Source organism: Erpetoichthys calabaricus, chromosome 17 (genome assembly GCF_900747795.2).
Source record: "Erpetoichthys calabaricus chromosome 17, fErpCal1.3, whole genome shotgun sequence".
NCBI classification, from domain to species: domain Eukaryota; kingdom Metazoa; phylum Chordata; class Cladistia; order Polypteriformes; family Polypteridae; genus Erpetoichthys; species Erpetoichthys calabaricus.
The window spans coordinates 99,977,050-99,999,210 of NC_041410.2; the positions used below are offsets into that span (position 1 = coordinate 99,977,050).

The 22,161-nt window shown below is 52.5% G+C and overlaps 3 protein-coding genes across 4 annotated transcripts; 1 reads left to right on the forward strand and 2 right to left on the reverse strand.

Moving 5' to 3' along the window:
* Positions 1 to 1,774: 1,774 nt before the first annotated feature.
* Positions 1,775 to 10,251, reverse strand: LOC114667406 (hepatic lectin-like). The gene is made up of 10 exons (XM_028822698.2): positions 9,450 to 10,251; positions 9,111 to 9,206; positions 7,310 to 7,411; positions 5,298 to 5,339; positions 5,144 to 5,197; positions 4,809 to 4,862; positions 4,568 to 4,621; positions 3,788 to 3,918; positions 3,409 to 3,512; positions 1,775 to 1,959 (listed from the first exon to the last, which is right to left on the reverse strand). Exons 1-10 carry the CDS (start codon positions 9,508 to 9,510, stop codon positions 1,821 to 1,823), a joined length of 837 nt encoding a protein of 278 aa, XP_028678531.1. The 5' UTR covers positions 9,511 to 10,251; the 3' UTR covers positions 1,775 to 1,820.
* A 127-nt stretch (positions 10,252 to 10,378) lies between these two features.
* On the reverse strand, positions 10,379 to 13,755 carry LOC114667409 (hemagglutinin/amebocyte aggregation factor-like). The gene is made up of 5 exons (XM_028822704.1): positions 13,682 to 13,755; positions 13,106 to 13,184; positions 12,170 to 12,358; positions 10,715 to 10,867; positions 10,379 to 10,532 (listed from the first exon to the last, which is right to left on the reverse strand). Exons 1-5 carry the CDS (start codon positions 13,743 to 13,745, stop codon positions 10,418 to 10,420), a joined length of 600 nt encoding a protein of 199 aa, XP_028678537.1. The 5' UTR covers positions 13,746 to 13,755; the 3' UTR covers positions 10,379 to 10,417.
* A 5,751-nt stretch (positions 13,756 to 19,506) lies between these two features.
* On the forward strand, positions 19,507 to 22,077 carry LOC127526137 (adhesion G protein-coupled receptor E1-like). Of its 2 annotated transcripts, XM_051920561.1 has the most exons (6): positions 19,507 to 19,924; positions 20,786 to 20,833; positions 20,919 to 20,987; positions 21,167 to 21,229; positions 21,369 to 21,515; positions 21,928 to 22,077. In XM_051920561.1, the coding sequence occupies exons 1-6, from the start codon at positions 19,897 to 19,899 to the stop codon at positions 22,047 to 22,049; spliced, it is 477 nt and encodes a 158-aa protein (XP_051776521.1). In that variant the 5' UTR covers positions 19,507 to 19,896; the 3' UTR covers positions 22,050 to 22,077. The 2 variants fall into 2 exon arrangements, with proteins under 2 accessions (XP_051776521.1, XP_051776520.1); XM_051920560.1 differs by having other exon boundaries at positions 19,508 to 19,924; positions 21,369 to 22,059.
* The last annotated feature ends 84 nt before the right edge of the window (positions 22,078 to 22,161 follow it).

A 22,161-nucleotide genomic window follows, 5' to 3' on the forward strand; every position in this document is an offset into this window, starting at 1 on the left:
GCACTCCACCACACGTCCACCATCGGTGGTCTGAGAAACGCCCACAGCAGGGGGCGGCTACACCACCTGGCCAATCACAGCAATAGGCACTGAAGGGGTGGAGCCTGTGGGAGTCCCCTCTTCTGATTGGTCAGCAGGAGGCCCTACTCTTACTGCCAGGCGAGGCGCTTGACTTCCAGGGGGGGTTCACAGATTGACTCTAAAAGTGACATCTACTGGAGAGTTCAAGTGAGCCAAACGGAGGGACCTCTAAACGCAGGAAGTCGCCGTAGCATGCGATCGGCCAATCAGGCGTCACCTTTGTAGCGTCCTCAACGGTGGAAGAAACCTGAGGCCAGCAACGCCTAAGGGGACCTCGAGGACAAAATGGGGGACATTTGGGGTGTAAAGGTACAAGCTGGCCACAGAACAACAGAGATGGGTAAAGGGGCAAGAGGGGGCACCGAGTGAGCTGCAGACTGATGTCACCGTCTCCTCCAGGTCCCTATTGGACACGGGGGTACTGAGAGTAGGGATGGAGTGGCACAAGAAGACCTTTAATTTGACCCGACGTGGCCTCCTCCTCCTCCTCACCCCCCCGTTGGCGTCTCTCTTTGTGTTTTTCTCCTACCCCTGACCCTCGTCTTGTTTTCCCTTCATTTCAGTTTCTCGTTTTCTCAGTCCCTCGTACTCTTGGTTGCTCGTCGGCTTGTCTGTCACCTGCCACTTTCCAAAGCCCCTGCTATCCCACTAGGACATCTGCGGGTCTTTGCTGTGTCTGCCCACTCCGCTCTGAGGGCCTCAGCCTATTGGTCCAAAGCCTGTGTTCCTCCCCTTTCCATGGGTCCTTGAAGTTCCCCACGCTGGCCAGCAGAGGTCACATGTCCGGCCAACACATGGACCTCCAGGACATTCCATTTTGTTTTTGGACGCCTGGACCTAATCAGAGCTCGCTGTGGCCAGCGTGTGTGCGACTTCACCGAGTTCTTCACTTCTGAGGACTGCGTGTGGATCTCGGGGGCTTGGCATGATGGTGTGGTCCTCTGGGAAGTCCTGTGGATCTGCTTGGGGAAAGCCACACGTGTGCTTACTAAGTCGCATTGTTTTCTTGTACTTCTTCTAAAGCACCTCGAGATGCACCACAGACATTAATGTTGGCATTGCTGCTGTTGTAACTGATGAGGTGCCCGTGCCCTCTGACCTGCATGCCCAGCCTGACTGTTTAGGTGTGTGCCAGCTGCCAATCAGCCGCACCTCTGCCTTTGGTTGCACCTTAGATGGCTTTATACTGTAGGTGGCACTGCAGGGTAGGATGTTACCAGCTGCGTGTACTTGTCACTGTCCTCACTGGCCCTCGTCACAGTTGTCACTGTGCTCTTCCCTCAGCATGCATTTGTGATGCCACCTTGCAAAGAAGCGGGACAGAGGGTGGCGTGGGGGCCTTAGGGGTCACTCTGACTAATGAATCAAAATCAAATCATTCTTAGTCTCCAATTAGGAGGAAGCAGAAAATAATCTGTGGAAATGGCTGAGGTCACCTGGTTTGAATTACGGCATGCCACGCGTTCTCTGGCAGCCTGGCATCCTGTGGGCATTCTGTGAGGGTCAGATTGGGAGTGGATGAGCCTGCAGGTCAAAGTTCAAACTCGTCAAATAATGAAAATAATGAATTCACTCGTTTGAGTTCATTACGCAACACGTGAATTGCATTTATTGATGACTTTATTGATTGATTGATTGATTGATTTTATTGGAAATTCCAATTTCAAAAAAAACCACAGCAGCAAGGCCAGGCGGTGACGACCAGCACCTCGACTTGCACCCTGGCAGCCCCCCTTCATCTACCGGCTGCTTGACGGGTTTTTTTCACAGACCCACAGCTTCTCAGCCGTGCAGGGAATGTCATTCAGCGTCCCACTTTTCTTAAATTCCCCACAGTCTTCTTCATTCTGGTTGTTTGGCTCACCAGGCGCCCAAAATCTGAAGAACAACAAGATGAGAAACAACAGAAAACTTCAGTAGGATGAGCGACCAATAAGAGCCTTCGGTGTCCGACCCACGTGGCGCCTGCAGGTGGCATTTGGCCATTTTTGACTTTGCCCTTTGCTTTGCCCCCAATGGGATTTCAGTCGGGCACAGAGTCTGTTATGGATCTAAAGGATCTTTTGGGAATCAAGAATGGCTCCCCTCTGGCATCGCTCTGAAGACCCTCTCTGGCACCCGTTCACTCCTTCTCATTCTCCGTGCGCCCGCCACACAGCTAATCACAATTCTGTAAATCATCAATGCAGTGAATGTTAGTGCAGCTCTAAAAGATGAAGACCACCCTAACCCTAACCCAATGTCTGCTCACTGCATTAACGAGTTCAATTAACTGGCAGCGCCATTCTGCCCTCTGGTGTTGCAGCCACAGGCACTGCATGCTCTGGTGACGGTGTGGACTCTGAGGGAGGGAGGCCTCATTTCTGGTGCAGAATGGGGTCCGGGGGGCCGGAGACCACACGTTCTGCCATTCCTTCCTCCTTTCTTAGTTCTTTTCATGGCACTTTTTCTCTTTCCTTCTCTTCTGTGCTGTGTCTTTGTCTGCTCTGCGACATTTCAAATGGCAGATCCTCGCCTGCCAACACGAGTGGACCCCCAGAGATTGGACCATGTGACCGTCTGAGCCCCTGACATGAGGGTCTCTCTTTCTCAGAAAGGCAGTGAGGGTCTGCTGAGCTCTCATCACGGCTTTCCTGATTGTCAGTCTCTCTGTCTTCCTCCACCTCATCACTTTGGCATTCAAAGACCACAGGAGCCAAGAATGGGCAGAAGGTTGGCATTCAAAGGGGCAGAGCTGATAGCCATCACATAGGAGGTGTGGTCATCAGTGGGTTTGGCCTTTGGTGTGTCGCTCCGTCCAATGACAGTGCTAGGTGGTCTGAAGACCTTTTTGTTGGCACAACTGGCAGGAAGTTGGTGGGCAGCAAGCTGGTGAAGCTGTCACCCTTAAGGGGGCTTTCATGTGACAGAAGGGCCTTGGCAGAGTGCTTGATGGAGTCAGCGTCACTCTGCTGTGCCAGTCACCCATGTCAGTCAATCTTTAATGTTTTTGACCATTCTATGTATTTTTCACAAGGTGCCCTTCACCGAGTGCCACCTCAGAGTGCCGTGACAGCTCACCAGTAAACGTGATAACAAACACCCCAAATCTTTGATATCGAGGACACACAATGACATTCAGTGGGCCAAGAAGCTCCAAACCGGGTGACATGAAAGGACCCTGACAATGTCTGTCCATTAGCACTGAGATCTGGCCAACTCCCACCGCAGCATCAGTGGCGCCACTCTTGGGGCCACTTTGTCACTTCATAGAGCCCTAAGCCACCAGGCAGACCCCAGCACAGCCCCACTACCCCCCCCAAACCCAGATGTTCACCCAGCACCCACCTTTTGTCCACAGACTCTCCAGTTATCCACTTCCACTCGTTCTCCTTCTCCAGGTCACTCAGTCCAACCCAGAAGTCCTCTGTGATTTTATTCTTGATGAAGTTCTGCAAAGAAAGGAGGAAGAACAGAGTGGGACACAAAAGGACACAATGGCTGCCTGTCCACGTTCCTCTCCTCTGCTTCATTCATGGCGGCCCACCAGCATGTCCACTGCCAACTTTGTCTTTTTCCATTCTTCATGCCCACCTCTGGTGCTTTAGCAGGAGCTCCTCACGGTAAGACCCCCCAAATGGACCCCCATCTGCGGACCACATGTGCTTCAGAGAGACAAAACAGGGACTTGTGAAAGGGAAGGGTGGTTGAGGGAGGCGCTATATACCTTCTCGTCCTCACTGTTGATCACTGCCAGGTAGGAGAACACGGAGACACAGGCGTCCCGCGCAGCCATCCAGTTGCGCCTCTCGATGGAGAAGTAGTACTTGTGTCTGCCGAAGTCAAACCAGTTATAGGCTGTCGAAAGAAAAGGACAACGTCCAGTCGGGTCAGATGAGCCCACCCAAACAGGACAGTCAGACTCTCAACATGCACAACGTGGATGAATGGGGACTCACCCACAACAAATGACAAAGAGATCGGGGACTTGTAAAAAAGCAGAACGGAGTGACAGGAGTGACATTCTAATTTGGCCGATCCCTTTACCTGAGCCCACGTCTCAGATACAGTTGGCTCCATTTCTCGTTGTTTTTCCAGTTGGAGCCCAGACAGGGTCACACAGTGGTGTCAGGGGTGGGATTTGAACCTCGCGGTGTGACGTCCAACGCCACAGCAGGACAAGCAGACACGGATGCTTTTGTCTCACATCTGAAGACTGTAGTGACCCCGCCTCCTGCTCCACCCCTTTCAGGCCCTGTGCCTCAAAGATCCACCCACATAGACAGCAGGTGTCACTTAGAGGACTGGCAGACATCTGCTGGCCGTGTCATCGTCTCCTTTGCCATCGACGTGCCACTGGAGGGTGTGCTCTGGTGGTGACACTGCCTTGTGTTTTGTCACACTATAAAGGACCCACCTCATAACTCGTCTGTCACCATCACACCAAGGACTCGGTGGGCACAGAGCACTGAAATGGCGGACATGACCCTCAGTTTCAAACACTCACCCATCTTGTTCAGGTCCGATTCCAGCTTCTTGAGCTTTGAAGACAAGTCACTATCTGAAACACAGACAAGAGTGTGAGGAAGACTAGGATGTCACTTGCCTGTCGCCTGATTGTCTTCATCACTCAGACCAAACTCCTCAAGGACATTACAGGTCTGTCAAAGAAGGTCACCAAGAAAATGATGATCCTGGGGACACTGAGGGGACAGCTGTGTGACAGGACCACATGGAGGGACACTCACTGTTTGACAGCAAAGTCAGCTCCAGTCTGCGAAACTTGGCCGCCATGTCAGCATCTGAAAAAAAAGCCAAGAGTGTGAGGAGTCGCAGAAATGGCCACTGGCCCGTGCCACTTGATGGCCGGTGACCACCAAGCCCCAACTGATGTCTCCATCCTCTTCAACTCTGAGGGGCCGACAGACTCCCCTGCTCTTTAGTCTCCTTAGTGTCTTCTGTCTCACCTGTGGATTCTGAGGCTAAAAGAGAAAGAGCCACTGGCCGAGACCACCCACGTCCTCCACCACACCACGCTTGGTGCCCACCCTAACCCTAACCCTCTCCAGTTTCAAACACTCACCCATCTTCTTCAGGTCCAGTTCCAGTTTGTCAAGCCGGGACGAGATATTAACATCTAAAACAAAAGAACAGAGGGAGCCACGAGTGTGAGGAAGGACGCCAGTCAGAGCGATGGACCCCCCTGCCCTTTCAACCCTCCATGTCTTCTGTCTCACCTGCACTCTGCAGAGTCTTCACTTGGGATGAAACTTCAGAAACTGAAAGAGAAATCAGACGGACGGACGTGAGGAGAGCTGCGAGCCTCGTGGTCCTCCACCGCCACATAGACCCTGAAGGCAGCTTGGACTCTTAAAAGCATTTTGGTGGGTGGCCAGTGTGGGCCCATCAAACCTGAGACCCACCTGACAGAGGGGCAGAAAATGGGAAAAAAAGACCCTGTAACTAAAGGACACGGGGGGCACCTTGAAGGCTAACGTCGTATATCCAAAAGAAAACGCGGGTAAGGCGCTTAGAAACGACACGAGACGATGTAACGACGCGAGTCACTGAACAGACTGGCTAAGATGGCACTGGGTCTTGGCAGGAAGAGGCGGGTCCAGGTGGGCGGAAACCGGAAGTGACATCACATGTGTCTTCAGGTCGGCAGAGAGAGAAACTGAAGGGGTGTCAGTCAACAGCGCCCCCTGGCTCTCATTACGGTCACCCTAACCCTTAAACTGTCCCCTACACACGCACATGTGACAAGGCGATAAGTGACCTCGAGGAACTTGAAATGTCACTGGGGGCTAAGTGACCAAAGTGACTCAATCCGGTCCAGTCCCATGACAATCCCTTGGCGTGACATGCTCTTTGGTTGTCCATCTCTGGTCACTACAGCTGAACTGAGAAATGGTGACAGTCACCTGGGTGGGCATCTCAGGGGCCGAGAGAAGACACCTGTCCTGTGGCACCTTCACTGCTCCTGGGGTCTTACAGGATGGACGGACATAAAGCTTCACGTGGCTTTGACTACCTCAGCCCCTCACTCTGCTCCCGTGTGCCCACCAAGGTCCACCGAATCTTGCTGCCCCCCAAGCTAACCTGCGTCACCTGTATGGCACCCAGAGTTTGGGACGGCCACCCCAATTAACAAGATCATCTTTTAACAGACCACTCCAGACTGTCACTGAAGTGACCACCAGACCTGCCTGCCCATCCCTTTGGGGGCTCAGGATGATTTCTGTGGGGGTCACACCTTTCTTTTGATGTTCTGAGCTTTTGTGTTTCATTTTGTTTTGTTGTCTTTTCTTCTCCATCGCTGCTTCCTCCCAAAGACCCTAAAGCTGTGGACCGAGGACCACTTCCCAGGGTCATAGATGTCACTTCTTGCCGTGTTGATCGGAGTCTTCTCTTCTGCTTAAACTAATCTGAAAATATGGCAGGAAGCCAACTGGCACGCTGACCCTGAACTGGCATCGTTATTAGAAATCAAGGCTTGGGCGACTCCCACTGTTACGGCTTTGCCCAAGATGACAACAAAGACCCCACACTGCGTCTCTCACCCCTTCTGCTTACGGCACAAAGTCGGCTTGACCGCGGCGGACAAAGGGTTACGGCGAGCGCAATTAGGTGATGTTAGGAGTGGCGCCCAGCAGGGGGCAGTGCTGCTATTTCTGGTCTATTCAGGTGGTCGAGCGGCGTCAGTCTGCAGGTGACACCAAACCAGGTGGTAGAGAATCAGTCCTGTCATCCCAGGGGGGCTGGGGACCCTTACATGTAATGGCAGGAAGTGTAAAGTGTCACACGTCACGTTAACTCTGGATGGGCAATGGGAGGTCCGAAGCTTGAAAGCACCTCGCATGAGGCGGACCTGGGGGGGCACAGTGGACTGGTAATGTATAGTGTCCTGCTCTGTAGGGGTCCAGGGGGGCTGTCGCTGATAGCACTTGGGGGTCTCGATCTTCATATTACAAAAACTCCACAGCAGCATTGAAAGCATCGGCAGTGAAAGACGTTAAGATGTGAGCCAAGCTAAGTGATAAGAAAGCAATGAGGGCAGCGGCCAACATTGAAAGGGGCACCGCTGGCGGGCAGCTAAGGGCAAACTTCACAAACCTTATAAATTGGAGCATGGAATGAATGAATAAATAAAACGCGAGTAAACATGGACCCTCTGTTTAGGTCCACATAATAAATGACAAAGGGGGCACCCTAAGACCCCCCCACAATACCAGTCATGTCTACTCACATTTGAAGAAAATGAAGATCAGAACGGCAATCCAGAGAGCAGCACCAGCAGCGTGGAGCCCGTAGAGCGGCCAGACTGGGCGGGACCTCTTCTCAGGGACATCTGCAAGGACAAGTTGAGGGGACAGTTACAATGTCAGTCAGGTGCCACCCAAAAGGAGAGCCAGAAGAGATGGAGGAGGAGGAGAGCCTCGTGGGAGCGTCTTTCTGCTCTGCCACTCAAAGTGACGGGCCGTTGTGACCACACATTGCCTGTGGAGGGCGCCCCTGCCCACCAGACGAGACTCAAGGAAGAAGCTTCACTGCAGGAGCCTCAGCTGCCACAAGAAACAAAAGTCAGTGGAGTGGAGGGGACGCATGTGACACGTCAGTGACAAGGAGGATGTTGGTCTGCAGTTTAACCACTTGAGGCCTGACTAGAAGCTCTGTGATGTGGTCACCTCTGCTAATCGACTTGATGGTCTCAGGTGGCAAAGTGTGAGAGGACCTGCAGTGGCTTTAACTTGTCAAGCCCACCGAGAGGAGCATGTCTAACGAGTCAGCCTTGGTGTCAGGTGGGCTCAGTTCTAGAAGATCGTCACCTGCACGTGTCCTCAGAACAACTCACACAAATACAAGAGAAGAACAAATCGATAAAAACACAGAGAAGACAATGGACTGAACATCAAATAAACGCATAAGGCCCCAGCTGCCTGTGCCGCCTGTGCCACCTGTGCCACCTGTGTGCTCCTCGATCGTAACTGAGGAGTTGCAAACGAAGGAGTCGGTCAGGATAGAGAAGTCCATGCGCATTAACAGGATGTCAGGCCGACCTCAGGTCCTTCACTGGTAAACCGGGCAGAGCCCCGGACCTTCATAGAGGGGACTGTGCCAGTGGAACGGGTGAAGTTTTAAAGGAAGGTGCCATTTATTGTACAATAAAACAGATCAAGGAGTGCACTTTCACAAAAGTGTGAAAACAATAAATAGTTCTTAAAATGCACAATAAATATCTGAAAAATAAAACACAAATAATGTGAAAATGGCACACACCCAAATTCTCTTCCTTTTCTTCCCTGGCACAGCACATTCAGTCCAACAAACCTTCTAGTTACCCAGAATGCCAGGCTTTAATAAGCTTCTCCCACGATCAGCTGACAAGGGACCTGGTCACCCATTCCCCTGTCACGTGGACCGCGCCCCGTTAAAGTAAGTGAGCCAGCCGTAGACGCGGGCGCGCACACGTGTGCTCACCGGCTCACGAACTGGCGTTGCTGCCTTCCGGACTCCCGCGCCCGCTGGAACGCACCTTTCCGATCCGCAGCGTCGCTTTTTAAAACCTTACTACACTTTCCCGTCCCGACACTTCCAAACCAGCGACAGCAAGTAAGCGACACCAAACAAAATGGCGACACAACCCCCTGAGGGTCCTTAATCCTCCAAAGACGCGACAGCCCTCCGTGTGCGTCTGAACGGGTGCAGCTACCGCCGTTCGTCTGATCTTCATTTCAAGGGCAGGACACCGCAGGGAGAAACCTTACAGTCCTGCAGGGAGTCACCTCCTAATTGGGGGGCCAAACGAAAGTGTCACTTCAGCGCCACTCTACCATAGCTAGACACTCACTATATAAGGCACTATACTCTATATGAGATACATAGGAAACAAAAACAGACTATTATTCATTGTGTGGAGTGGTCTCCCTGTGTGCCCACTGGGCCGGTCACACAAGAAGTCCCTGGGGACAAAGTGGCAGGTTTGAGTGTATAGGACCTGCAGGTGGAATCACAAGTACCCAGTGATGCCCTCCGTTTCAGTGCCTCACCCTTTGTCTTCTCCTCGGCTTTTTCTGTTTTTTCTTCCGCCTCACAGATTTCCTGGTCAGGGTCTTCATAGTCACAGTCATCAGCGTCACCAGGTTCTGTTAAGAAGGACGATAAACAGAAATTAAGACGAAAAGGAAAGAAAAACAGAGCTGGACAGAGGCCCCTTGAGAGAAGGCTTCCATGTGTTGGTCTGCATGATATATAGCGCCTTTCACACCCATCTGTCTATCAGTCAGTTTTGTGGTGCCCATCTCCAGTCATATCGCACCCCCTAATGAGGCCCCCTTATCCTCTCAAATGTCCCCCCCATCTGCCCAGCAGGTTCGATGGCAGCTCACCTCGCTCCAACTTGATCGTCTTTATAAAGACCTCGTTCCCATAGATGTTCTCTTCTGCCATGCTGGTTCAGAGTGCCGAGGATCTTCTTGTGTATCTGACTGAAGTTTGAGTGGCGCACTCGAGCATTAAAATGTGACCACAAAGTGACCCTAATGGTTTGTGTAAAAATAGCAAATGAAGCAGAAGTGTAAAGAGAGGAAGTGCATTTCAGTTAAAAGTTAACTTACAGTACAGTAGCTGGGCACACGAGTTTCGAGGTCGATTGGCACGAGTGACACTGAAGGTGATGGCCGTGTAGTCGAAGGCTTGACCTTTGGAGGACTACAGTGGCATTAGAGGACATTCATGAGACACCGAGTGAGATTCACAAGAGTTTACATTTGATGCCCTCCAGAATAGACGAGTGGGCGCTGCTGCCGCCAGTGTCTACTGTACCCGGTCCAGACCCCTGCCCATGTACAGTTGGCACATTCTCCTTTTGTCTTTGCAGCTTTTTTTTCTGATCTCTCAAAGTTCAAGTGTAGTTGGTCATGGGTATCTTGCCCACTGTCATTGTGCCCTGGGTGGCATCCCCTTACTGGTGATACCCACTGATGACTTTAATTTAAATGAACTGAAACGAAAATCCTATGAAAGAAAAGTCTGTGTGTGTATCTGGTGACAGAAAGGCCAGCAGCAGCCCAACCCTAATGGCCAACAGAAGACTGGGCACTGGCGAGTACCATCTGGCTCAGTCGTTATGACTGCTGCTTGGGCACAGGAGCTGGTTATTGGGGGCTGTGCCATAGCCACTTGGGTGTGACAGTGTAGAATTTGAACATGTGAGCTCCATGCCAGCCATGACATCAAGTGCAATTTCACCTGCTGAGGGGGTGGCGTCAGTGTCATCCCAGGCATGGAGTGGGCATCATTAAACCACAACTACTAGTGTGAATTAATAAATCTCATTTATTTGAACAAAGGCATGTTAAGCCAGTGGCCCACTGTCCTCGCCCTGTCCCTCGTGTCCCTTTTCTCCCTCTTGTCCCTCTTGTCTTGTACACGCTGACCTCGTGCAGAAGCGATATTTCCAGCGGCGATCCCTACAAGGAAAGAAGAAAAAGTAATAGCCGATGAGTGCTAAATGCCTGAAACTTCACAGGGGGCGCTGCAGAGCAGACACAGGTGGGTAGAGCGCCAGCTACAGGCATCAGTGCCAGCCCAGGGGGCCGCCTCATCTGAAGCCCCTCAGATGTCATTACTTGAATATTAAATGGCGTCTTACTCTTTCCCATTGTCATGGTAGCTACCAGCCCCGGTCAGGTAGTAGTGGGCTGGGACGGACGTTTCAAACATTTCGTCAAAGTTGTTCACGAAGTTGGTCCAGTAGCAGTCGTAACTGCAGACCCCCGGCTCGTCACAGCAGTAGAACTTCCATCTGCAAAAGAAAAGGCGACGTGACAGCAGGTGGACCGAGGCGAGGAAAAAAGCACCTGGGGTCTCGTGGGCAACGTGTCTGAGGTGACAAGAAATGCACTGAGCGATGACACAGACTGTGACACACCAAAGGGCACTTTGTGACTGTGTGTGTCTGGCCAGACCTGTGAATGAAGGACACCCAGGGAGAGGAGACGGACAGACAGAAGAGAGAAGCGTCTGATACTGACAAAGAAAGAAAGAAAGAAAGAAAGAAAGAAAGAAAGAAAGAAAGAAAGAAAGAAAGAAAGAAAGAAAGAAAGAAAGAAGTGAGAGGACCCCAAGTTTGTTCTGGTGGGCCGTCGATCTCTTTCATTGTCCCCGTGTTCTGCTCTCCTGCCTCTCATTCCATGAGACCCCCCGTCACGTCACCAGTGTCTCCAGTCGCAGCTCTCCTGCCGTACCCCACAGACAGAACTCGTCTTCTTCTTCGTCTTCTTCATTTGCCACTCCTGTGTGAAGCTGCTGTTCCTTCTCCAGACAGTCATGTCCTTTCCCTTCTGATTTTCTTTCACTTTTCTGTCCACCTGCACTTTCTCCTGCCTCTCTTTCCCTGCCCCTGGACTTCCACTCCCATCATTCTTTTGCCCACGTCATCACCACACGCCCGTTCCTGTCCTTTCTTTTTCTTCTCTCCCACTCCTGTTGTCCCTCTCATTGTCTCATGTCTTGTTCTTCTGTCCTTTCCTAACTCCACACATCCATCTCAATGTCCTCCTTTCTGGCTTCTTCTCCTGCATGCCCCTCAGTGCCCACACCTCCGCTCCATGCGCCAGTGCTGACCTTTAACCCCCTCACCTTAATTCCTTGATCACATGACATGTTCCATCCCATTCTTTCAGCTGTCCATCCTCACACCTAGCTCTCCATCTTGGTCCCCTCATTTCAGTGGCTCCCCTTGCAGGCTGACATCTCAGGTGGTCCATCTCCTTCCTGTTTTTCATTAACCCTTTGAGTTCCAAAGCCCTTCTCCTTCTTCTCTGGTGTCACACAGCACCGTGTCATCGGCACAAAGCCTGCACTTGGACTTTCACCCCAGGACTCAACACATCCATAAGCAGACCACACTGGTGTGGACCTCCTCTGACTGGGGGTCAGCCCAGGTCCTCACCGCCTCACACACATCCTGGATGATCGTCACACACTTCTGTCTCACACACCTCCACACCTGCAGATGTAGGCCGTCTCCAAGGCGACAGACGCCACATGCACCCTCTTGTGTCTCAGTATGAAGCCCCTCTAGCCGCCCAGAAGATGGCCTTACCTGCGATCTTCTTGCTTGTTCTCATGGTAGCTGTACATCCCGCTCATGACCGAGTTGCCCGGACAGCTGTAGTAGAACTCTTCATCAAACCAGTTGACGTAATTGGACCAGGAGCAGCGGGGGTAGCTGTCAAAGGTGGGCTTGCAGGAGAGGTCCCACAGGCAGTCCTCGGCATGGTTGTGGTGGATGCTGTGGGGAGAGACCAGAGCAAAATGAATCCACCATCTGATGGTAGCCCTCATGTGGCTGACTTCCTAACGAGTCCCTGGCCTGCCTGTGAGGAGATAATGAAACATAAAATGTAATCATCATCATCATCATAATATGACAGGTGACATCCAGAGAAGGAGACCTCACTGTACTGCTTGTCTGGCCAATGACCTGCAGCTCATTCTTCACAACACAGAGGACATCTGGCCGACCCACCAAGAGCCACGAGCCCCTTAGACAGCTGCAGAGGGCGCCGGAGCACATCCAGTGTCCGAGCAGAGTGGTGGAGCAGCGGGGGCCCAAGCCAGCGGGCACAGGGTGGGATGGGGGTTGAACACACACACCGGGTGCACTTTAGCCGTGCCAGTCCACCTTACCAGTGTGTTTTTGGACTGTGGGAGGAAAGCCACTTGGACATGGGGAGGACATGCAGACTTCAGGGTGCTGCCACAGAGGACCCATTTCTGTTTCCCATAGTAGCCACGTGAAGATCCCTGAGAGGACATCTGATTACATGGACCCCTCACCCAATAACAGGGGCTCAGCTCAGATCTGTGACTACCCTGGTGACATTTCTGGTTTGTCCTCATATTAAGAACCTTTCCAAGCCCCAAGAAGCACAAAGACCCCGTCACACAATGAGGTGCTTCTTTGTCAACGTGGAGCCACACAACCCAGTAAGGTGCCACTACAGACCAGCAGGGAGGACGGGGACACGCGTCTCACCTTTTAATGTAATTGATGGATCCGTCTGTGGGGCACATGAAATGTAGCGGCTTGTCGTAGTCGTTTTGCCAACGCAGTTCTGAAAATGGAACACAGAAAACCACAAGCATCAAGGTAGGAAACAAAACTGGGGACAATGGAGGAGGACTTCCAACCCATCAATCCACACAACTTCTGCGTTCAAAGGTCTAACCCACTCATCCATTTCGGATTCGGCCATGTTGGGGACACACGACCCTTAGGTGACCTGGTGTCATTGATCAAAACTTCTGGTGTTTGTCACCTTGGACAGAATCAGGAGTGTGGGCTGCAGTCCACATAAATTTGGTGCCAGTGTGACACAGGTGTGCAGGCATCAGCTGGAGAAAGCAGCAGGACGGTCACATGCTCAGCTGGCACCAAGGGCACCTGGTTGGGCATCCAGCTAAAATATCGTCGAGCAGAAATAAAATGTGGCCGCAGCTCAGTGGTACCATCAACATGTCGAGGACAGACCCTCACAGTAAGCGCCTCACATTTAAGAAATGGCGCCACACAGGAAGACAACAAGAGCACAAGAAAAGAAAGCAGCGTTACCCTGGCCGTTGACTGCCACACCAGCGATGGCAATAAGAAGAAGATGAAGAGTGACGTCCCTCATGGCGGAGTGGGTGGCTGTGTCGTCTCTGCTTCTCCGTCTCTCTTTTTATACCCCTGTGTGTGTGTGTGTGTGTGATCTCCTGGTGTGAACTGAACACATGCCAGCTGATTAGCTCAAGGCCACGTCACATCATCACAGCTGTGGGACAAACACCACCTGCCTACCAATGGACCCGACTTGACCAATTGAGGGGCTTCATGGTGACCTGCAGCCCTGAAACCCCCAAAGGATAAGCGATCACCAGCTGCCCGTCAGCCTGTCATGGACTGGCACCCCCTCCAAATGTTGCTACTGCCTTCCAGACAGGCCCCAGCTTCACTGCTCAGGATAAGTGGGTTTAGAAAATGGATGAAGGGACAGTTGGAGCCTGGCACCATCTGGTGCCCTCTGTCACATGTGCTGCCTCCCTCTGCACACATATGTCAGTCATGCCACCTGACTCAAAAGTCCATATGTTGATAATTATTACAAGTCATAAGAGGCAGAGGCACCACACTGTCCTCTCTCTCAAGGGAGCACCCACCATTGTGGCCCCCAGCACCCACTTGTCCACAGCAGACCACCGTCCTTTCTTTCCAGAACCTCTGATTTTCCACTCAGATATCATTGTCGGCATGCCCAGTTTGTTACTTATCTGCCTACTTCCACCTCAGCCTCATCTGCCCACATTGGTTGTTGGACTGCTGAGCATTCAGAAAGTTGGGCAAGAAAGCTGGCATGACCCGTGAGGGCTGATGAATTCATGAGGATCGAAGAAGACGAGAGCTCAGCTGACTAGTTTCCTTTTGTGGCTGGCGCCTGGGAACTGAACACGTGCAGGCCAGGAGTTCAAAGGCCCACCCAGCTCTTTGGTGCCACCTGTGGTGCCCTTGGCTGAGGGTTCATTTACAAGGGTAAACATCGATGTTGGACTTTGTGCAGTGATGGGCTTAGGCAGATGTGTAATGATGAAGACTCTTTTAAGAAGAGGTGAATGTGGAGTTTCAGGTGGCACTGTGTGACATCCCAGAGAGCCTCAGTGAATGGAAATGGGGTGGCACCCCAGCACACCTCGGCCCCCAGCATCTAAGTTTATGTGACCCCCACTTCACTCAGTTTCTCCAGGTCCCCCATTAGGGTTTTTTCTGAGACCCATTGCATAATAATAATAATAATAATAATAATAAAAGGCAGATCGGCAGTGCTACTGTACACTGGCCACGTTTGTGTGTGTCCGTTCACTCCTTGTTGGACTAGCGCCCTCTCCAGGTGCTGCTGCTGCCTTGCACCCTGTGCTTGCCCTGCTCAGGATGAAGCCGGTTTGGAAGGTGACTGGATGGACGGTCTGGTAATGATGATGACGATGACGATGATGATGATGACTCTGCAGATTTCATTCTGGCCGACATCTTAGCTGTTAAGAGCTGATGTTCATTAGCAGCAGGGCGCGCATTTTGACTTCTTCAGCCCCTCATCGTTACGTTCACTTCAGCGTTTCCCTGCCTCTCGAACGCTAAGTGAGGTGACACTCGTTGAGTGACCGAAGTTTTCTTTTCATCGCTCGTCTTCCGGCACTTCAAAAGAAGGTTTACGTGCGCCCTCTAGTGGCGCTGATGTATAAAGATGAAAACGCATCAAAAAACTCGCGAGCTCTGTGGATGAAACCGCCGGCCACTCACAGTTCCAAAGGAAGCAACTTGCTCTTTTTGCCGCCGATTCTTTCTTTCTTTCTTTCTTTCTTTCTTTCTTTCTTTCTTTCTTTCTTTCTTTCTTTCTTTCTTTCTTTCTTTTAAAACCACGGAGCTGAATGTCAAATTGAGTGTTAAGTCGGCTGCGTTGCAGAGATGATCGCGGGGGTTTGGTATTTTGCAGACGGTACTTCATTCCTAAGTGACACCGACACTCACCTAACGGCGGTCAGCTCGTCCCGTAAATTCGTCCCTGGTTTCGCATGACACGCGTGTTTCAAAAGCGTCGCCCTTCCTGAATCACTACGTGGCGCCTCCGACACGCGTGGTCCCTTCACGCTGCAGCCTCCCAGATCCTCAGCACGGGTTCAAATTCCAGCGCCGCCGCTGCCCGCCTTTGTCTGCTCCTCCGGTCAAGACTCAAATCTCCCCCATGTGACGAAATCAGCCGGGACAGTGAAATGGGCCGCCAATGTGCTGGGGTCTTCTGGGGGTGTTGCTGTGGAAACCCTTGAAGTCTCTCGATTTCTTTGTGTACCCTCGACTACCTTGAGTTCTGGGGTGGGCTGTCACTTGGCACCGCTCAGAGGCTGCCACGAAGTGCGGACTTGTATTGAGGTGCACTTGTAAAGTGCCTTGGGATGGCACCAACCAGAGAAAGGACCGATATAAATTAACATAAGGACCTCTGTGCTACAGAAATTGTTTTGGGTGCTCTGATTTCTGCATCACCCCGTTTAAACCGTTCGGTTCGTTTTATTTCGACTTTCGCCGCGACTTTTCCAGAGGCCTGAATGGGACAGCCGCATTACCGACGGCGAGAGGGTCGTTATATCGCCCTAAAAAGCGGGAGGGTCTCACAAAGTGACATGCAGGCCGGTCAATGCCACTCTCGACGTCCTCATTGTGCTTTAATTGTCGCAAGGCTCCGTTTGATTTGAATTTATCGACGGCTCATCCCGAGCCCTGACGTGTACTGGCGCTGCTAGAGGCGCGCATGCGCGCAGGCCCGACGAGTTTGCCGCTCTCTGCCGACTCCGCTCCCGTCTTCAGTGTGTCCAGGGGTGTCCTCTAGAGGGCGCACTGTGCGCAGCGACACGTCCTAAAACAGCCGACAGTGTAACAGAATTTCAAATAAAATGTTCATCGTGGGGTCTTTGTCTCCATTACAGACTTACGAGCAGGAAATGATGACAGATGGAGTCGAGTGAGGGGTGCACAGTACGTGGAGTATTAACTGTGAGTAACTTCAGACTGGCTACAAGTTCAGCGCCGCTCTTTCAGTGAGGCACAGGGCGCTATATATTACAGTTAAAATGGGCCTGGGGGGGTCCTGACTGCTGTAACACTTTAGTAAACCCACTGGCACGTGTGGACATCACCAGTGTCTCCATATATGTGGGTGCCACCATCCAGGACCTGAACTTAATGTGCACTGCTGATCTGAAGAGAGGGGTGATGCGTGCCCGTCTGGGCTGGCAGAGCAGCAGATGTGCCACCTGCCATCACAGAGCTTCAGTAGTCCAGAGGTGACGTGACCAGGGCCTGGAGCAGCAGTGGTGCTGGACGCTCCTGAGACATGCTCTGAAGAGTGGATGTGCAGGACCACTTAGGTCAGCCGAACTCAGAGGGGTCAGAAGACGTGCAGAACCTATGGGTCCTCCATCACCGTGAGCTGTTGATGCTTTCAGTGGCTTTCGATTCGATCGGAGTGTTTATGGAACACTTCGAGATGCGGTGGACGCAGGACCACCAGACAGCAGTGGTGGATCGGGTGAGTTCTAAGGTCCAGCCACTGCAGACCTCACTAGCCGCCGCCGTTTGCTTCGTCCCCCACACCACACCCTCCGATCTTCTCTTCCCTTTCAGTCTCACCTGCCACGCTCGGCACCATGGCTCTGGGACGCAGGGCTCAGCCCCCTGTAGATGCTCACTGGTCCACACTTGTCTTCACTCCTAGCAAGGCGCCACTTCAGGTGACAACTCATCCATCATGTTGACAGCTTAAGTGATCGGCTCCTGGATGGGCTGAGTGGACTCGGTGACCTCCATAGGTGGCATCCCATGTGACATTTTTAAGATGACCAGCCTGCTCCTCTGTCCTGCATCCCGGGCCATCAGCTTGCTCAGGCGCTTTGTCGTCTTGCGGCTGTCAGGATTTTCCGCGTCCATAACGTGATGATGATGGACTCACATTGCAGTTTCACTCCACGTCATCCCCTCTCTTTGGACCCCCATTTCCATACCCAGAAGCCACCACACGCACTGATCAGCCCTTCCCATATGTTAAACTGATCAGTTAGAACCCCTCAGATGCCCACATTATGAAAAGTGCCAACCTATGCGTTCTGGTGCCACTCCTCTTTTGACATATACGCCATGTGACTGTTGGAGTCTGTTGGACCTCGTAGATGTGCCACTACAAGCCCCCTGACCTCGGCTGCTGGCCCTCTCAGTATCTCTGATCAGCTCACCCATCTAAAGGGCTAAGGATGTCACCAGTGTGTTCAGGTGACAGTAATGAGTGGCCCTCTAATGGCTCCAGAATGGCTTTTGAGCAGTAACAGTGAAAGGCTGGTGACACAAAGTGTCCCGTAGGTGACGAGCCCGAATTGTCTACTCAGCTCCTAAGAACTTCCATGCTGATGCCGACCTTTAAGCTTGTGGGTGGCATAGTACCCAGTTCTGCTGGCTCACCAGTCCATCATCTTAACATGGAATGCCACAAGACAAGACAGACTTGGGCACTGGGGGGCTTCAGCCCCTGCAGGATTTCATTAAGCCCCCCCTTTCTTATTATTAACCCCCTCACTTTACCATCAGCCAGACACTAAGGAGATGTGGCGCAGGCCAGCAGATGACCACCTAACTTGGGGGTCTCAGACTGTGCCCATGGTTTTGTTTTTTTTCTTGCGCCCGCTGTTGAGCTCGATGGCCTGTTCCTGCTCGCTTTCTGTCATGTCAGCCGTTTCTTCTTCCTGCCCCGCTCACCACAGCTTCACTTTTTCTTTAAACACAAATGGAGTCAAATCAGCGGTTTGTGTCTCCTGCTGGTCGGACTGCCAGTGAAGGCCTGTGAGTCTGAGACCGAGCAGCAATATGGGGGCTTCTGATGGGACCTGGGAGTGACACCCTGTGCTGCCCATGTCTTAAGCCAATTTACTCTGCTCATGTGCCATTGGCATGTTCTCTCAGGCTACTCAGGGATTTCCTCTCACATTACAAACGTGGGCAGGTGACTCTGCGGTGGTCAAGCGGGCCCTGCGTGAGTGGACCCTGGCATGGACTGGCACCCATACTGCTGCTCTGCAGCCCTGGGCTGGTGAAGTGAATTTGTCAGTTGAAGTCATCGTGGCACCTCGAGCTTATTACATTGAAAATCGTGCCTAGCAGCCACACTCATGTCATACTGACTGGTGCCACCCCCGGCCACACACGCCAAGGTTTGTGTGAACAAAGCTGGCAATGTGAGAATGCCAACTCCATGACCTGCCACAGAAGGACCCCCCCCCCATGCACGATCCATGTGTCACATCTCCTCTGGACGGAGTGGTGCCCCCCCATGCCGTTGGTCCACAGCAGGCGCTTTGCTCTTCTGCTTTTTGGATTCTTCTTCTTTTTGAGAAGCCCGCCACCTCAGACGAGAATCGCTTACACAACATTTTCCTTTTCAGTGTCTTTGATGTTCCTCTTACTCAGTAATCTGACATCAAGAAATGAGAAGTCAGGCCGCTGGGCTGGGGGGTTGGGGTGCCAGCAGAGGGCATTGTCTAACGTCGTGTTCCATGCCACCCCATCCTTATTTCAGCTTGGCTTTGTGGAAGTCTCTGTGTGACATTACAGTGCTCACTGGCGCCCCCATAGACTCACTGGGGTAATATCAGGCAGGCCTTTCAGGTTTCCTCTCAGTGCCCATTTGCCAGTCTTCTCCAGGGTTCTGCCTCCACTTTTGTGAGGCTTTTCTTGGGTGGCGGGAGGCCAATCAACCCCTGCCAATGCCAGTCCACTGGGATGTCTGTGCCACCATCACCTACTGGACCTGCCATTTCAATAGGCCAACACATGCCTTTCAGAGGCATCTCCTAAGTTGGCATCCTGGCTGGGTGCCCATGTTATGCCTTTGGCATGGTTACACTTTTCTGACAGCTGAGCGTTGGGACTCGGCCACAGAGGTGTCCATGTGACAAGTTAAGCACACCAGTATGCCAGCCAGGGCACCAACTATGGCAAATGGTCTAATAAGGTCCGCTTGGTTAGCCTCACCCTCAGCAAGTCACATCCTGGGCTCGCATCACCGCCGAGCAGGAAGTTAAAAGTCTGAACTCAAAGGAAGCCCAGCAGAGAAGGAGGAAGCAGCCAAGTGTCGAGTGCAAGCGACCTGAAAGCCACCGCAAGGAGACCAGAGGGCCACAGGCGTGCTGGAGAGCCGAGGACAGCAGGGATTCACCCACCTTGACTTGAGCGACCGGGAGAGCAGGCCTGAGATGAACCTCAGAAGAGAGCAGAAACGGGGTAAGACCAGCTAGGGGGGCATGTGGGCAGCAGTGGGTAGCCTGAGGGTCCAGTGCTGGATGAGCCACGTGCCCCGCACCTGAACCTCCTCTGCAGCATTTGGGCATCACACCACTATGCCAGGGTCTTGTGAAGAAGCGCCAGCTGCTCATTTCCATAAGATACGTGATGGCCGTTGCTGCAGATCGAAGCCCCCTGTCAGCTGATCCACAGCTTTAGCTCCATTGACTTGAAAACCAGTTCAATCCGGTTTAAGGGGCTGCTGGGCAACAGACCCGACGCCACACTGGATCACAGCCCATAACAGGGGGCACTCGCGCACAAGCAGGTCCCCTATAGAGTTTGGGAGAGCTGAGGAAAATCACAGAAGAGCGCACCAGGGACACAACTGCATGTCATTAGCCTGGCACTTGAACCCGAGACCCTCAAACTGTAAGGCAGCCATGTTAGCCACTCTGCCAAGCTGAAAAACAGTAAAAGACAGAGTTGGGCATCAGTGTGGCCACATGGCATGTCACCCACTTAACCCTGTGATATGGGCACCAGCCTGTCCATCGATTGGCAAGTGTGCCAAACCTGCCAACAGCACAGTGGCACTCAGTGTGAGATAAGGCGCTATATAAGGTAAGAACAGCCACCGAGGCTGCCACTCATGGAATATCCAGCGGGTGCCCATTCCAGTTTCGCCCACCATGCCTGCTTGCCCCCTTGCTGTAGCGCTTTACGTCCTTTCCTTTCTCACACTGATTAGCGTCTGTGCAGAAGTTGGTCAACATGGGCGGGCGGCTCTCGTGTGCAGATCGCCATCTTTGCCCTGATAAGAGCTGACTCACCGCCGCCTCTCCACTTCTCTTTTCACAGCTCTGCTGCTTTGGCTCCTCAGCCTCGTCCTGCCCACGTTCAGCCAAGGTGAGTCCAGGTGCCGATGAGAGGGACCACGGAGGGGACAGGTGTGGTGACCGGGATGACCTGTGCCCGCACTCATTTCTTGCAGATCACATGTGTGAAGAGGAATTCTTTGAGAAGGTCGCCCAGTGCTCCGGCCCCCCGGCCAACGGGTCTGGTCAGTATGAGGACTTCACTTCTCGCTCTTTGTCAACGGCTTATTGATGTGACGCTTGCTGTGAAAGGCGCTATGTCCAGGGTGAACTCCATGATTTGTGGAGGTCCGGAGCTGGTCACTTGATGGCAGTCAGGAGGCGAGGGGACAGCGCTGACCGCGTTTCCTTTTTTACTTTGCAGGCCACGGACTTGACCAGTGTGCCATCGACGTGTCCTGCCAGGTGTCCACTCAGTTCACTCTCGGTCAGTGACACAGGATAAGGGGAGGTGTGGGTGCAAGGAGCTTGGGGACAGACCCTGATTGGTCAGCTCAGTGCTGACCTCAGTGGGCTCAGTTCAAGCGTGCTGTTGCTAGGTTACCATGTAAACACTTCTTCTGCAGATGTGGACAACTGCCAGCTGTTTCCGGGTCTCTGTGGCTCCAACGCCAATTGCACCAATACCGACAGCGGGTATTACTGCAGCTGCCGCTCAGGCTATCTGCCCAGCACTGGCATCACCTGGATTGTAAATGAAACCCAGTGCCAAGGTAAGCCGAGCCCATGTTGGGGTCTGACCACACAGACTTTAGGTCCGTGTACCAGAGATGATAACCAGGCTGGCAGAGGGGTAGACCACTTTGGCAGTGCAGGGCAGAGTCACCTTGAACTCTGATCTCTCTTTGATGGTACGGCAGAGTGGGCCAAATATAATTAGACTGTGCCTGAAGTGCCCCCCAAAGGTGCTGACATTTGTGGGATGCCAAGATGAATGAGAAGGGCACAATAGTCAAGGTAAGAGCAATCCACTGGGCGGTCATGCCAAGGCAAGCAGCAGCAAAGAAGTGGTGGACAGAGTGACCTGCTGAGCCTGATGAAGACGCTGCTGGCCCTGGTGGTCCTGGTGGTCCTGGCACCTCTGGCCTGCCAGTTCTCAGTCCTCTCACCTTTTTCTTATTTCAGATATTCAACTGAAGAATTTTAGCGGTGGCTGTGAAATTTCTAACTTAAAGGCAAGTAAAAACGCACCGGGGGGCTGCTGGGTGGGCTGCAGAAGGGGAGAGCGGCTGCGTATTTTCTCATAGGAAACTCCTGGGGGGGGGGGTGGGGGTGTCGCTGCTCCAGTGGCCACTCCCATTTCTTTCAAGTGCCATATGGGGGCTTAGCTCCTCCCCCTGAACCAAATACTGCCTGGCA